This window comes from Phocoena phocoena, chromosome 3 (assembly GCF_963924675.1).
Source record: "Phocoena phocoena chromosome 3, mPhoPho1.1, whole genome shotgun sequence".
In the NCBI taxonomy this organism is placed as follows: domain Eukaryota; kingdom Metazoa; phylum Chordata; class Mammalia; order Artiodactyla; family Phocoenidae; genus Phocoena; species Phocoena phocoena.
Genome location: NC_089221.1, coordinates 126497445 through 126515059, shown reverse-complemented (window position 1 = coordinate 126515059; position 17615 = coordinate 126497445). Strand labels below are relative to the sequence as shown.

Sequence of the window (17615 nt, the reverse complement as noted above, 5' to 3'; positions counted from 1 at the left end):
CTTAATGTCACTAAACTATACACTTAAAAATGGTTAAAATGGTAAATTTTATATGTTATATATATTTTACTACAACAAAAAAGAAACTTTAAATAAAAGACTTTTTAAAACACTGCACATGGACTTCCCTGGTGGAGCAATGGTTAAGAATCCGCTTGCCAGTGCAGGGGACATGGGTTCGAGCCCTGGTCTGGGAAGACCCCACTTGCCACAGAGCAACGAAGCCTGTGCGCCACTACTACTGAGCTGGCGCTCTAGAGCCTGAGAGCCACAACTACTGAGCCCGTGTGCCACAACTACTGAAGCCCATGTGCCGGGGGGGTCTGTGCTCCACAGCAAGAGAAGCAATGAGAAGCCCGCGCACCGCAACGAAGAGTAGTTCTCACTCGCCGCAACTAGAGAAAGCCAGCGCGCAGCAATGAAGACCCAACGCAGCCAAAAATAAATAAATGAATAAATAAATTTATTAAAAAAAAACAAAACCCTGCATGCTAATGTTATAACTGCTATATTCATAACTGCCAAAGCCTGGAAGCAACCAACTTGTCCTTCAGTAGGTGAATGGATAAATAAACTGCACTATATCCATACAATGGAGTATGATTCAGTGATAAAAATGAAATGAGATATCAAGCCAGGAAAAGACACGGAGAAACCTTAAATGCATATTACTAGATGAAAGAAGCAACTCTGAAAAGGCTACATACTGTATGATTCCAGCAATATGACATTCTGGAAAAGGCAAAACTATGGAGACAGTAAAAAGAGCAGTGGTTTCCAGGGGTTGGGGTTGGGGGAGGGATGAACAGGCAGAGCACAGAGGATTTTTAGATAAGGGAAACTATGTATGAAACTGTAATGGTGGCGTCGTACATTATACATTATTCTAAACCCACAGAACTGAACAACACACAGAGTGAACCCCAATGTACACTATGGACTTTAGTCAATAATAATATATCAATATTCGTTTGTCAGTTATAATAAATGTACCACACTAAGGCAAGGTGTTAATAATAAGGGGAACTGTGTGGGGGGAGGGGTACATGGGAGCTTTCTGTACTTTCTACTTAATTTTCTTTTTTTTACAGATTTAATTTTATTTATTTTTGGCTGCATTGGGTCTTCACTGCTGCATGTGGGCTTTCTCTAGTTGTGGCGAGTGGGGGCTACTCTTCATTGCGGTGTGCAGGCTTCTCATTGCAGTGGCTTCTCTTGTTGCGGAGCATGGGCTCTAGGCATACAGGCTTCAGCAGTTGTGGCACACAGGCTCAGTAGTTGTGACACATGGCCTTAGTTGCTCTATGGCATGTGGGACCTTCCCAGACCAGGGATCGAACCCACGTCCCCTGCATTGGCAGGCAGATTCTTTTTTTTTTTTTTTTTTGGCAGGCAGATTCTTATCCACTGCGTCACCAAGGAAGTCCCTACTTATTTTTTCTTTTTGTTTTTTTTTGCTTTTGTTTTGTTTTGTTTTTTGTCCATGCTGTGCACCTTGTGGGATCCTAGCTCCCCGACCTGGGATCAAACCTGTGCCCTGCAATGGAAGTGCAGAGTCCTAACCACTGGGAATTCCCTCTAATTAATTTTTCTGTAAATCTAAAAGTGCTCTAAAAAATAAAGTCTATTAGAGCTATACTATGCTGAGACTAAACCAGAAGTCAAAATGGAAATAGGAATAGCTATTAGATGGCTACTAAAAATACCCAGGCAAGAGTATTTGGTTGTCTATCTCAGGGAAAGTGGTGAGGGCGAAGAGAAATGTATTAGTCACAAAAGGGCAAGTAAGCCACGGACCACGGGAAGCCCAGGTGACCCTACTGCTTGCTAATGCTGTGCACTGTACCCGTGAAATACAACAGTCTCCCCCTTGAGACACATCAGATGATACCTAGACCAGCGTCGTCCAGCTCTCAGCAAAGACTCCCACAGCAAGACTCCCACCCCAGGAACGAAACCCTCTCCCCAGTGCTGGTCAAGCCAATCCTCAGAGAGAACTCTCTCAGGAGAAGCCCCCAGAACAAGGGAGAACATGACCAGGAAAGATTACCTGAAATTGCAGCTAGGGAGAATGTGTATGATAGGGAGATCAGCCAGCTGCAGAGATGATCCCACTAAGAGATAGCTTGGGCGTAGCCCTAAAACCTAGGGCAGTTCCCATATTCTTCATTACTAGGGTGATTCTGCAGGAATGCAACTAATGCCAAAGAAACCTTACCATACCAGTACATGGCCACAGGCAGGGGTCACTTCAGTAACTGAAGGGTGGAGGAAGGCAAACTCCCCTAGAGCAGAGAGCAGAGCTGTCCAACGGGCAGGAATGCTTGGGGCACCAAAGACTTATCTCCTCTCCTCTTGTCCTTCCTTAGTCACAGATTGGAAAGAAGTCACAGCAACAAAGAGTTACTCCCAGTATCAAAACGGTACTCTACCTCTAGTTGGGAGAAATGAGAAAGGGAGGTAGGAAGGCCAAGAGCTGGGGCTGTAGTCTGAAAGAGCTGTTCAAATCATGACTCAGCCTGGTCAAGCTGTGTGACCTTAGGAAAGTTAATTAACCTCTCTGAGTCTCGGGTTTTCCTTTAGTAAAATGGGGATAATAATAATAATAATCAACAAGTAACAGTGTCATGAGAATAAAAAGGGCTACTACATGTTAGGTACCCACAGTCATGGTTGGCACAGAAATGGGTACTATTTTCATGCAGAAGGCATGAAACTGAAGCTCAGAGACATGAAGGAGCTGTGGGTGGCAGAACCTTGTGAGTCAGACTCCAAGGCCCCTGCTCTAAACCACTCAACCTGCAAGCCACGGCCACAGATGGCTACTGGGCACCTGAAATACGGAGAATCCCAACTGAGATGTGCTGTCAGTGTAAAAGACACCAGATTGCAAAGACTGTACCAAAAAAAAAGTAAAATGTATCATGAATAAGTTTTATATTGATTACATGTTGAAATATTATTTTGGATACATTGGGTTAAACGAGATATATCATTAAAAGTAATTTTACCTGCTTTAGTTTTTTTAATGTAGCTACTCAAAAACTTTAAATTTGGCTCACACTACATTTCTTTTAGACAACACTGGACTACAGCATGATGCCTTCCCATGATAGGACCCTGTGTGGGAACTCCTGTGAACATCTGCATCGTGTTTGGAATCATTTATAAGAACACAGAACCTGACTCGCTTGGGAGGTTCACGCCCAAGGTCCAAAAATCTTTTAAAATGCTGGTGCTGGGACTTCCATGGTGGCACAGTGGTTAAGAATCCGCCTGCCAACGCAGGGGACACAGGTTCGAGCCCCGGTCCGTGAAGATCCCACATGCCGCGGAGCAACGCAGCCTGTGCACCACAACTACTGAGCTTGCGCCCTAGAGCCCGTGAGCCACAACTACTGAGCCCACGTGCCACAACTACTGAAGCCCGCATGCCTAGAGCCCATGCTGTGCAACAAGAGAAGCCACAGCAATGAGAAGCCCACGCACCTCAACGAAGAGTAGCCCCCGCTCACTGCAACTAGAGAAAGCCCGCGCGCAGAAATGAAGACCCAACGCAGCCAAATAAATAAATAAATAAATTTAAAATGCCGTGGCTATGGAATTGGGAAAAGGGCCTTCCTTGCATAGCAGGGCCTGGGGGCTGAGAGGGGAATAGAGAGAACTGGTAGGAGCCAGCTCAGCCTTGATTAGGCACAAAGTTGAACCTAGGAGAAGAAAAGCTATGTGGATTCTTTGCGCCTCTTTTTGGCTAACAACAAGAGGCAGAGGATGAGGAGGCTATTTTCTGTAGATTCAGTAAAGGCCAGGGAATAGGTCTGCCAAATTAGGGAGGGGGGGATACAAGATGCTCGGTTAAATTTGAATTTCAGATAAATAATGAAGAATATTTTAGTATAAGTATGTCCCAAATGTCCCGTGGGATATACTTATACTAAAACATTATTCATTGCTTATGTAAAATTCAAATATAATTGAGCATCCTGTATTTTATGTGGCAACTCCACCAGGGAAGTAGTGAAGGCAGGGAATGGAGATATTACCAGGTACGCTCAGAAGACAAAGCAGCACCTTGACTTTGCAGATCAAGCAGGAAGGCAGAGATGGATAAGTGAGGACCCTTAACAAGGAATTAGTGGACCCTAGAACCCATAGCAACAGAAGATGCTAACCTCAGAGTCCCCAGAACCTTGGATTGTCTTCAACCTGAGGTTATAACAATTTCCACTCAAATAAGTGGTAATTATTAACAGAAATAAGTATAAAATGATAAAAGGTAAGAATATCTACCCAGATACTTAAAAAAAAATCTTGTTCCTTAATTTTGCATTTAAATATTCCTCTATTTAAAAGAAATAGTCACTCTTTCACATTGCTGTTTTAATGAAGAATCATAATTTTAGGAGAATAGTAAACACACTATACACAGGCTTCAATCCCACTCTCTACTGCATGGAAGCTGTTCAGTGCAGTAGTTGAGAGCACTGGCTCCAGAGGCCACCTGCCGCAATGCACATCCTCCTGGCTCTGACACTGGTTGGATGACCTTAAGCAGGTTACTTCCTCTCTCTGTGCCTCAGTTTCTTCAACTGGGAAATGAGATGACAGCAACTACTGTTCAGGGTTCTTGTGAGGATTAAATGAGTTAATACATGTACATCAGAAGAGTGCTGGTCATTTAATGAACACTCAGAAAGTTGGCTTTTTCAAAATGTGTATATTTGTTATTTTTAATCCCCACCATCATCATTCATGTCTAAGAAAGGGTAGAAGATTGGGGGTGTAAAGATCAGCGTGACTTGGGTGGATGCCCCCACCTCATCCTCTTTTCTGCCTAACACCATTCACCCTTGTCCCCTGACTCCACTTGAAAACCCTTGACCACAGAAATTTTGTCAAGCAGATGCGAAGAGACTGCAGAAGACAGGGATGAGGTTTATACCCACTTGTCCCTCCTTCTTTATGTCTGGTCATCCTAACCATTTCAGAATTAGGAGTCTACCTTCATCTCTCACCTAGGTGGAGGTAAAGCCACCAGCTGGTCTCGCTACTTCCACTCTTGCTACCCTCTCACAATCCATTGTCCACAGCTACCAAGGGGATCTTTGAAAAACAAATCTCATATCACTTCCCTGCTCAAAACTGTCCAATGACTTCTCATCACATGTAGAATAAAATCCACACTACTTACCAAGACCTAGAACACCCTGCAGGATCTGGTCCTTCTCTGCCTCTGCTATCTTATCTCCTAATACTCTCCCCTCACTCATTCCCCTGGAGCCACACCAGGCTTCTTTCTGCCTGTCCTTCAAAATTCCCAGGCTCACCCCTGCCTCAGGGCCTTTGCATAGCTCTTCTCTCTACTCTCCCTCCAGATCTTCTCATAGCTGGCTCCTCCCTAACAGCTCTCAGTTCAAGTGTCCTCTCCTCAGGAGGGCTTCTCTTTTCTCAAACGTTACTAAAATTGTAATTCTTTAAATTACAAATTACTACTTAAAATTCTCCTGTTTATCTGTGTGTCATCTGTCTCTCTCGCTAACTTGTTAACCCATGAGAACAGAAGATTGGACCCTCTGGTTGATGCTGTGACCCCAACACACAGCACAGTGGCTGGCACACTGCAGGGGCTCAGTAAATAACTGTTGAATGAATGAATGTGAAAGAATCCCAGAAGAAAGTCTCAGCCACTCCACTAACCAATTTTGTGTCCATTAGGATGTTCTCCCTGTCTCTAGGCCTCAGTCTCTTCATCTGTAGTGATGGGGTTGGATTGGATGTTATTTGAGGGTCCTGCCAGCTCTGACATGCTATATTTCAGGGATCCCCAAAACAGCCTCTCATTGAGCTGCATTTCCCTGGAATGCTGGAGAAAATACAGCAATGATCACATGCTGAGACCAATTCCTCAGGAATCTCAGGCTGCTAACTGCCTGGTATTTTGCTTACCAATCAGCTGCACTTGTTCCTCTTCCCTGGCGGCTGTCTCCTGCAGATCATGAAGCAATTTGCTGTTCACCTTGATGATATCATCGATATTTGAGAACAGGACATCCAGATCTCCCTGCGGCAGCTGGAAGGAACAAAGGCACCATGGGAGGTCGCTTAGGAGTTCAGTAGAGTGACTTTTTTTGGAGGCTTTGGACAGTAGTCTGGAACAGTCACATCATTGGGGTTCCACCACTCTTGGGAAGACTGTCCCAGTGGAATGTTTGCAAGGACTTTGAAATTTTATAATTAGGTATTTTCATTACTCTACAAGAAGAGAGAGAGAGACGAAGTGCTCAGCATGAAAGGAAAGCTGAACTGTATTATCCTAGGTCTGCTGCCAACTATAATTTTTCTTCTCTCATTTTCCCCATCTGTCATATAAGTGTGGGAAGTTGGACTTCTTTCCAGCTCTGACATACTTGGCACCTACCACCATTACCTTGAGATATATTCTGAACTCCATTCCCTATGAACTAAGCTATCCCACTGTTAAAAAGGATGCAGGACATCTATATATGTGCATGAACATATATAGGATATATATAGAGATAGACGTCCTGGATGCACAATCAAGTGGGAAAAGCTAACTGTAGAAGAATAGAGTATGCTCTTATTTTTACTAAAATAAGTAACAGGGAATTCCCTGGCAGTCCAGCGGTTAAGACTCGGGCTGTCTTAACCCCGACACTGCTGTGGACCCAGGTTCGATCCCTGGTCAGGGAACTAAGATCCCACAAGCCGTCTGGTGCAGCCAAAAACAAACAAACAAAAAATAAAATAAGTAACAATCTATATCTGTTTGTGTAATGCCTACAGAGAAAAATCCCAATTTCTAGAGGGTGAAATATGAGAGGGCTTTCACCTTCTACATTATCGATTTGATTATTTCATTCATTCAATAAACACTAGTTGAAGTCCACTGTTTACGTGTCAAGAACTGGGATACATTGAACTAAACAGCCTTTCCCCTTATGTACCTTACATGCTAGGGGATGCTTGACATTTTAGAGAGACAGCCTGTGTTATTTCTGAAATCAGGGGGGAAAAAGATGTAAAAAATTAACACTAAAATAGAAACCCATCATGATGATAACTTTTCCATGTTACCACCCTCCAAATGAGACAATTAGAAATAGGTCACTTAAAAGAATCTGTTCTAAACTTAATAAAGGGCTATTTTATCCATTAGTTCACTTAATTCTCTGAGGTGATTACTCTGTCCATTTAGCAGATGAATATACTAAGGCTCCAAGGTGTTAAAAGCCTTGCTGAAGGTTGCAGGGCCAGTAAGTGGAAGTACCGGGGCTTACGTCCAGGTGACTTCACATCCACCACACCTTCCCCTCCATCAAGCCTGCGCCAGGAACAGATGTGAGGTTTCAGGAGCTGGGACTCACACTTGCCCCTATAAAGACAGGCTGAGTGTGGCCCCACCCAGGTACCTGCTGCAGGTGGCTCCTAATGTCCGAGGCACAGAGCTGGAGCACGTGTAAGTAGGAGACCTCGGTGTCGATGAGTTCCCTGACCGCCAGACTCTGATGCAGCAAGGATCTCTCCTCAGGGACCCGACCTTCCTTGTCTGGACTCCCTGTCCTAGAGGACAGCTCATCATCCCCATGATCAGTCATGTCAGCAGGTTCTGGGAAAGACAAACACATCCGGACTCACTTCTGGGAGCTCTACTGGGACATGCTGTCTCTAATCCAAAGATAACTGTTCATCAGATGGCCTAAAAACATCTTTAGCTGCCTACAGAGTCAAGATGAACTGCGTATAAGCATTTGTGGGCAGTATCTGAACAATTTTAAAAGGTAGAACGCAGCTCAGATAATTGTTGACATTTTAAATTCATTTCCCAGGATTCAGACAATGTGCTTGCCTGGCTTTTCTTCTATTTTCCTCCCAGCTCTTGACCTAGATTTCTTTATCTGGTTCAGCTGAGTCTCTCTCGCCCTCCTTCTCTACCCACTACTACCCCATTCAGGCCATACTACCTATCGCTTGGACTATTTCCACCGCCTCCAGGATCATTTTTTCAAATCCACACCCCTCTCCCACCTGCTGCCACCCACATCCATTCATCCTGGATATGCTTCCAGTTTAAACTTCCTGAAACAAAGTTTGTGATCCTGGTATTCTCTGCTGTGAGACTGTAATAGCCATCTGCTGCTCTGTGGTCTACCTCTGACTTCGTTTTCCTCTTCCCTGACACACTCCAGTGAAAGAAAGTTATGTGCTTTTCTCCATACCTGCATGGTCATTTCCTGCCTCCATGCTTTTGCACCTGCTGTGACCCCTCCAATGTCCCTATGCTCTGACATTCATCTCTAAGGCCTTTGCTGATCCTCCCAGCCAGATATACTTTTCTCCTTTATCTCTAAGTTTAAAAAGTACAAATGGCAATACTGTGGACAAAAAAAATCTCCCTACTACAGAACACCTAGAAATGCTAGATCAGCTATAACAAACTTCCTTTTCACTGCATGGCAAGGCTTGCAAGAAAGTAAAGGAGGGACTTCCCTGGTGGCACAGTGGTTAAGAACCCGCCTGCCAATGCAGGGGACGTGGGTTCAAGCCCTGGTCCGGGAAGATCCCACGTGCCGCGGAGCAACTAAGCCCGTGCGTCACAACTACTGAGTCTGTGCTCTAGAGCACATGAGCCACAACTACTGAAGCCTGCGCACCTAGAGCCTGTGCTCCGCAACAAGAGAAGCCACCACAATGAGAAGCCTGTGCACTGCAACGAAGAGTAGCCCCCGCTCGCCGCAACTAGAGAAAGCCTGCACGCAGCAACGAAGACCCAAAGCAGCCAAAAATAAATAAATTAAAAAAAAAAAAAAAGAAAGAAAGTAAAGGAAATCAGCAGGGATCCCCAAACAGGGAGCTGAAAACCAGATCAGGAGCAGCTAAGCTGATGCAGCTCTAGCCAAAGTGGACAGGATGGGCAGGGAAGAGGGCACTGCCCAGCTCTGTGATCCAGAGACTTGGGCATCAGTGCCCAGGCAGAATCAGGAAGCAAGCTTCTCTCCAGAACTGGGATCCCTCAAGCACACCAGTGAAATGGTGGATTAGAAAAAAAAGTCTCCCTACCCACACAGAAGATGACAAAGATGTTGCTGCATCTTGGCTTGGGTCCTGAGTAAAGGAAAAAGTCCTTTCTGAAAATTCATAACAACAGGCCTGCTTTCACTGGGTTGTAGGTTCAGATGTATACTACACATGTGGTCCAAGGAGCTCAATGCTGATAAATAAACAAAAAAACAAGTCCTGGAATAGTGCTACTATGAGTACCCACAGAAAAAATAAAATGTCTCCAGGAGGACACATCCTTAACCTAGACCACATGGTACTCCAAGAGATAACCCTGTCCTGAAGATAAGCTTAAAATCCAAAATTACAAGAACTCCAGTGTAAGTGCACATCATCAGAGACAACAAAGAGCAGGATTAGACCCAAGAACATCAGATAATCAAACTATCAAATAGAAACTATAAAATAAGTAGGAAAAGAAAAGATGTACAAAAAATAAAGACCGGTATGATTTATCTTTTGAATTTTACTTGGTTTGCTTTACTTCTTTTTTTTTTTTTAATTAATTAATTAAATTTTGGCTGTGTTGGGTCTTCGTTTCTGTGTGTGGGCTTTCTCTAGTTGTGGCAAGCAGGGGCCACTCTTCATCGCGGTGCGCGGGCCTCTCACTGTCGCGGCCTCTCTTGTGGAGCACAAGCTCCAGACGCGCAGGCTCAGTAGTTGTGGCTCACGGGCCTAGCTGCTCCGTGGCATGTGGGATCTTCCCAGACCAGGGCTCGAACCTGTGTCCCCTGCATTGGCAGGCAGATTCTCAACCACTGCGCCACCAGGGAAGCCCCGGTATGATTTTTTAAAGCACCAAGCAGGGCTTCCCTGGTGGTGCAGTGGTTGAGAGTCCACCTGCCAACACAGGGGACACGGGTTTGTGCCCCGGTCCGGGAAAATGCCACATGCCGCGGAGCGGCTGGGCCCGTGAGCCATGGCCGCTGAGCCTGTGCGTCTGGAGCCTGTGCTCCGCAACGGGAGAGGCCACAACAGTGACAGGCCTGCGTACCGCAAAAAAACAAAACAAAACAAAGGAAACGCACCAAGCAGAACTTACAGAAATTAAAAATTTAGTCTTTGACATTAAAAACTAAATGGACAGTTTAAACACTCAGGAAAGAGAAATAGTAAAGGGTCAGAAAGATCCAAAGAAATTATCCAGACTGCTAAAAAGAAAGAGAAAATCATGGAAAATATGAAAGAGAATTAAGGGATCTGGATATTGAAATAAGAAGATCATGTACCAAATCTGTGTTCCAGAAGACAAGAATAAACAGAGTGAGAATAGGCAATATATGAAGAGATGAGACTCATAATTGTCCAGAATTTATAAAAGATATGAATTCTTAGGTCTAGGAAGTACAAGTCCTAAGCAGGATAAGTTAAAAAAAAAAAATCACATCTAAACACACTGAAAGGAAATTTCAGAACCTTGAAGTCCTGGAGAATTTACCTTATAGTTTCCTTGTCAGGAAACTATGTTCCACCAAAATAAAGAAAGAAATCACGATACAAGATACAGGGAACTGGTGATCTAATATGTGAGAGAGGCTGAGGAAATCCCTAGGATAGGTGAAACGAAATTCTGAGTTTGACTGTTGGTGACAGACAGCAAACAATCTGTGCTAGAGTATTAGAATGTCTTGAGAACAAATTTATTAAATCAGTAGAGAATATGGTCCTTATGTAGGCATAATTACACAGACGGGGACTTCCCTGGTGGCCCAGTGGGTAAGACTCCGCACTCCCAAGGCAGGGGGCCTGGGTTCGATCCCTGGTCGGGAACTAGATCCCGCATACATGCTGTAACTGAGAGTCTGCATGCTGCAACTAGGAAGTCAGCATGCTGCAACTAAGAAGCCTGCATGCTGCAACTAAAGATCCTGCATGCCACAACTAAGACCCGGCACAGCCTAAATAAATAAACATTAAAAAAAAAATTACACAGATAAGACATATGCAACTAAGAAACAAACCAATAAATAAAAACAATTGTTATGGGCTTCCCTGGTGGCACAGTGGTTGAGAGTCCGCCTGCTGATGCAGAGCACACGAGTTTGTGCCCTGGTCTGGGAAGATCCCACATGCCGCGGAGCGGCTGGGCCCGTGAGCCATGGCCGCTGAGCCTGCACGTCCAGAGCCTGTGCTCCGCAACGGGAGAGGCCACAACAGTGAGAGGCCCGCATACCGCAAAAAACAAACAAACAAACAAAAAACCAATTGTTATAACAATTTTTATTAAAAAAATTGTGCAGAAAAGATAAAATTATGTGTCACTACCCGATTCAGTTATAAATAGAATCCACACAAGTAATAATACAAGTGATCTAATTCATATTATGTACCAAGAGGACAGGGGGATGGAGAGGGAGAAAAAATGAGATAAAGCCTCATCATCCATAGTGGAAATTAAAGAACAATGTCTAAATCGAAAGCTCAAGAAAGAGCAGTATATATGTGTTATAAAACAATCAGCTGAAAACAACAGAAGGAATTGCCTGGTAGTGGCTGGAGCAGGAAAGAGAAGAGGACAGGCTGCTTTTCATAACAAATGTTGCAGAATCACCTGTCTCTCTTTCTCATCACAAATGTAGAACTATCCATCTCTTTAAATTACAGCTTTGAAGTGAACTAAAAACTAAATGTAAGAAAAAGTGAGAATTCCTCAATTTTGCTGGAGATCAATATTCAAAAATAAATCATATTCCTGTGTATACCAACAACAATTTTTAAGAGTGCAATTTAAGGAAAAATAGCAGCATAATAATAAAAGGATTTAATAATAACACATAATATTTATTCCTTCCTAAATATCTTAATTTAACAAAAGATGGGGAGTTCCCTGGTGGCCTAGTCGTTAGGATTCCAGGCTTTCACTGCCGTGGCCCAAGTTCAATCCCTAGTTGGGGAACTGAGGTCTCACAAGCTATGCATTCAAAAAAAAAAAAAAAGATGTACAAGATCTTTATGAAGAAAATTATAAACACTTATCTAAATATATTTAAGAACTAGCTGGGAATTCCCTGGCAGTCCAGTGGTTAGGACTCTGAGCTTCCACTGCAGGGAGCCCAGGTCTGATCCCTGATCAGGAACTAAGATCCCACAAGCCACACGGCACAGCCTGAAAAAATAAAAACAAAAACAAAACCACAAAAAAGAACTAGTTACAAGTAGAGATACACTATGTTCATGGATAGGAAAAGTTAATATCATAAAGATGAAAATTGACCCAAACTGATTCAATACAATTTCAATAAAACTCCCGATAGGGTTTGGGGGTTTGGGGTTTTTTTTTTTGTTTTTTTTTTTTTAGTAGAACATAATACAATGATTCTAAAATATATATGGACAAAAAGGCTCAGAATGACTAAGGCAATTCTGAAGAACAAGGTGGGGGGGCCTGTCCTACCAGATATCTAGATACATTTGAAAGTCATAATAATTTTGAAGTATTATATTGACACAGGGGCAAACAGCTCAGTAGAACAGATTAGAGAGCCCAGAAGCAGACCACAGTAAATATGGAAACTTGATATATGACGTAAGTGTCATTATAAGTCACTGGGAAAAGGATGGTCCATGAGATAACTGGCCTCCCCTATAAAAAATAAATAAAGAAATGCAATCCCACAGCACACACCAAATAAACTCCAGATGGATTAAAGACCTAAATGTTAAATGTGAAGCTCTAAATTCTTAGAAGAAAATGGGAAAATATTTTTAAACTCTCTAGATAAGAAGAATTTTTTTCAACAAGACATAAAATGTACAAACCCCCAAAGAAAAAATTGATAAATCTGACTACAATAATATTTGAATGTTCTGTTCATAAACAATTCTAAAATAAAAAGGAAAAGAGGGGCCTTAGATCAGAAGATATTTGTAGTGAATACAACCGACAAAAGTTTAATACCATGTGAATTGGTTCAGCTACTATGGAGAACAGTATGGAGGTTCCTTAAAAAAATAAAAATAGAATTACCATATGACCCAGCAATCCCACTACTGGGCATATACCCTGAGAAAACCAAAATTCAAAAAGAGTCATGTACCAAAATGTTCATTGCAGCTCTATTTACAATAGCCCGGAGATGGAAACAATCTAAGTGCCCATCATTGGATGAATGGATAAAGAAGATGTGGCACATATATACAATAGAATATTACTCAGCCTTAAAAAGAAACGAAATTGAGCTATTTGTAATGAGATGGATAGACCTAGAGTCTGTCATACAGAGTGAAGTAAGTCAGAAAGAAAAAGACAGATACCGTATGCTAACACATATATATGGAATTTAAGAAAAAAAAATGTCATGAAGAACCTAGGGGTAAGACAGGAATAAAGACGCAGACCTACTGGAGAACGGACTTGAGGATATGGGGAGAGGGAAGGGTGAGCTTTGACAGGGCGAGAGAGAGTCATGGACATATACACACTAACAAATGTAGTAAGGTAGACAGCTAGTGGGAAGCAGCCGCATGGCACAGGGATATTAGCTCGGTGCTTTGTGACAGCCTGGAGGGGTGGGATAGGGAGAGTGGGAGTGAGGGAGATGCAAGAGGGAAGACATATGGGAACATATGTATATGTATAACTGATTCACTTTGTTATAAAGCAGAAACTAACACACCATTGTAAAGCAATTATACCCCAATAAAGATGTTAAAAAAAAAGTTTAATACCTAGACTATATAAAGAACTTCTATGAATCATTAAAACAAGGCAATCTGTAAGAAAACTAGACAAAGGATATGGTTGCAAATACAGTGTTTAAGTTCATTTAGTGTCAATTTTAACCTCCTCCTATGAGATCTTGCTGTAATGCTGAAACTGGAGAGCTAAAACCCAGCTTTCCAGACTCCCTTGCAGCTAAGATTGTAAGATTCCACCAATCAGATGATCTCATGTGAGCCAGAATTTAGAAATTACATAAGTAGGAAGAGAAGTGATGCTTGAAGTAACTATTTAATGGGGCAGGTACTGCATTGTTCTGAAATCAATAGTTCTGGCAACAGATTGTAGCTAAAGTCATAGAATCTTGAAGCCAGCAGTAGGGACAGCAGCTTCCCAATTCTTCAGTTTCTGTATTGTTACAGAGGGTAGTGGCTTCTTTGGAGCAGCTTTCGAGCTGTATTATTGTATTATTACTTTTTTTGGGGGGGGGGTCCGCACCATGTAGCATGAGGGATCTTAGTTCCCCAACCAGGGATTGAACCCATGCCCCCTGTATTGGGAGTGCAGAGTCTTAACCACTGGACCACCAAGGAAGTCCCTGGGACTCATTCCTAAAGCCCATTCTGTGGACTGCTTCTCCAGGCCTTCCACCAACTTGGTAAGCTCTTAAGACCCTCTTTTATTTATTTATTTTTAAAATTTTTATTTATTTATTTTTGACTGCACTGGGTCTTCGTTGCTGTGCACGGGCTTTCTCTAGTTGTGGCAAGCAGGGGCTACTCTTTGTTGAGGTGCACGGGTTTCTCACTGCAGTGGCCTCTCTTGTTGTGGAACACGGGCTCTAGGTGTGCGGGCTTCAGTAGTGGCAGCACGTGGGCTCAGCAGTTGCGGTTTGTGGGCTCTATAGCATGGGCTCAGTAGTTGCGGCGCACAGGCTGAGTTGCTCTGCGGCATGTGGGATCTTCCCAGACCAGGGATCAAACCCATGTCCCCTGCATTGGCAGGCAGATTCTTAACCACTGAACCACCAGGGAAGTCCCAAGACCCTCTTTTAAATCCCTTTCTGGTTAAAATAGAATGTTTCGTGTTATCTCCAACTAAATCCTGGCTAATACCAGCACGAAAAGTTAATTCACAAAAGAAGAAATTTAAATGGCTAATATGCAAATGAAAAGATGTTCAATTCACTCTTAACTAGGCAAATGCGAATTATTAAAACCCTAGTAAGGGAATTCTCTGGTAATCCAGTGGTTAAGACTCCATGCTTTCACTGCCGAGGGCCCAGGTTCAATCCCTGGTCAGGGAACTAAGATTCCACAAGCTGTGTGGTGCAGCAAAAGAAAACAAAACCACAATGAGATACCATTCCATGCCCAAGAGATCAGCAAAATATGAAAATAAAACAAAATGCTGGTAGGACTGCAGATGAATGGGAAATCTCATATACTGGTACGATAATGTGAATTGTTGCAACCATCCTAAAGAGCAACTTGGCAATATTTAGAAAAGTTGAAAATTCACACAGTCAGGCCAAGGAGTTCTACTCCTAGGTATACCTCGACTTCAAGAAACTTTCCACATACACACAAGAAATGTAGACATGAATGCTCATTGCAGCACTGCTGAAATAACAAAAAATTACAAAAAAACTAAAAGCCCCAATGAAAGTAGATAAATAACTTGTGGTATAGCCATATAATGGAATTCTGAACAACACTGAAAGTAAATAAACTATAGATTCATGTATCAATATGGATATCCTCACAAACACTGTACACAGGAAAAAAAATATATAAACAAGTCCCAGAAGGATACACAGAGTATGAACGTTTAAAATGTGAAAAGAAAAAAATAATAATAAAATTTAAAAGTTTTTAAAAGTTTAAAATATGTGAAACAATGCTAGATATTGTTTAGGGACACATACACATGTAGCACAGGTATTAAATTTTTCATGGAAGTGGTTAGCAATAAAACCCAGTGATTAAAGAAATTTTCACATATTGAGGTATAGCGAAGTCATTCTGGCTTATACATGATTTAACTTGATTTTCCGCTAACTAAAACAGCCTGTTTGTGGCCTATCTGACATACATTGTCATATCTGCTTTAATTATTAAAGAAAAGGGCACAATGATCACAAGTAAAGAATGTCCATGTTAAAAATAAAGATTAAATGCCTCCTTTCCTAGACCACCAATGCTGGTGCTGCTTCGATGATAAGACTCCTTTCCCAGGAGCCAAAGTCATACTGACTCACTGTGTACGTGCTGATCTGTTTTTTGAAACCTGAAGGAATATATTCCTGACTTGTTTGATGTTCTTTGTTCCGACATAATAATGTAAAACTGTGCTGAAAACCATGCTTCTCTGGAGCAGCTCTTTAGAGTTATCTGAGAGGCTGTCTCCCAGGCTATAGTCCTCAGTTTAGCCCAAATAAAACTCTTTTTTATTCCTATTATATTTTGTTTATTGATTATTTCCATCCACACAGGATAAAAGTAACCTCTGGAAAGGGAGGTAGAGGAATAGAATTGGGGAGAGTATCAAAGGGGACTTAATGGTATCTGAGGGGCTTTTTAAGTTAACCTTTTAATTCTGAGATAATTAGAGATTCACATGCAGTTGTAAGAAATAATACAGAGGTTCTGTGTATCCTTTACCCAACTTCCCCAGTGACAACATTAGGCAAAACTATAGTACAATCTCACAGCCAAGTTGTTGACACCAATACAGTCAAGATGCAGAACAGTTCCATCTTAAGGACCCTTCATGTTGCCTTTTTACCCACTTGGCTCCAGCCCCATCCCATCTTTAACCCCCATCTTTAATAGAGAACAGATAAGAATCTGTTCTCTATTTCTATACTCTTGTCAGTTCAAGAATGTATGTAGGTAGTTCCCTGGTGGTCTAATGGTTAGGACTCGGCACTTTCACTCCCATGGCCAGGATTTAATCCCTGGTCAGAGAACTGAGATCCCACAAGCCGCGTGACGCAGCCAAAATAAATAAATAAATTAAATAAATAAAAGCTTTAAAAAAAAAAAGAATGTATGTAAATCACACAGTACGTATATTTGAATCATATAATACATAACCTTTTGGGACTGACTTTATTCAATCAGCGTAATTCCTTGGAGATTCATGTAAGCTGTTGTGTGTTATCAATAGGTCCTTCCTTTTCATTGCTGAGTATCAGAGATGTTTTATTTGGTTTTTAAAAAACTGAAGCAAATATGTCAAAAATGTTCAAATTAAACAAAGCTAGGTAGTAAGAACATGGGCATTTGTTGTTTTGCTCTTTGTTCTTTTCTGGATGGTTAAAATATTTCCTAATATTTAAAGAGACATGCATCCCATTCAGCCTTGTACTCAGGTTACTTAGGGCTATGCCTTCCAGACTAGACACTAAGCTCTTGGAGACAAGATGAGCACCCATCCATATGTCTTCCTCTCTGTCTCACAATGCTGATACATATACGAATATGTATTTGCATATATAAATGGTCCTTTTCATGTATTAGTAGCAGAAGTTTCTGTCCTGGGTCATAAGCACTGACCCATGGATCAGTGCTTATATACAGGTGCTTGGTGAGAGTAAGGTTGTTCAGAAGGCAGAAGGCCCAGAAAGATCCTGGAACATATCTGATGCACAGCTCTAGTACAGCTCCTGAATGCTGCCTTTGGCCTGCTGACCTGTCCGTGGCCCGAATCACTGACATTCATCACCCAGTGCATTGCTTTTCTAGAAAGATCCCAATAGGATTTTAGGAGAGCTACTCAGGTTCCACTACTCAGAACTGTTGCTAAATAAACAAAAAACATAAATAATACTTCACAGAGAACTGCTAAATATTTAAAATAGCACTTAGGTTAA

The 17615-nt window shown here is 42.1% G+C and overlaps 1 protein-coding gene across 1 annotated transcript in view; it reads right to left on the bottom strand.

Moving 5' to 3' along the window:
• Nucleotides 1-17615, bottom strand: part of ARHGEF37 (Rho guanine nucleotide exchange factor 37) — a 55435-nt gene that overhangs the window by 28308 nt on the left and 9512 nt on the right. Inside the window, exons 2-3 of the mRNA XM_065874984.1 lie at nt 7431-7627; nt 5947-6070 (exon numbers count right to left, since the gene is read on the bottom strand). Coding sequence (XP_065731056.1) covers nt 5947-6070; nt 7431-7616 — 310 coding nt within the window. The 5' untranslated portion in view covers nt 7617-7627. The remainder of the gene's footprint in view (nt 1-5946; nt 6071-7430; nt 7628-17615) is intronic.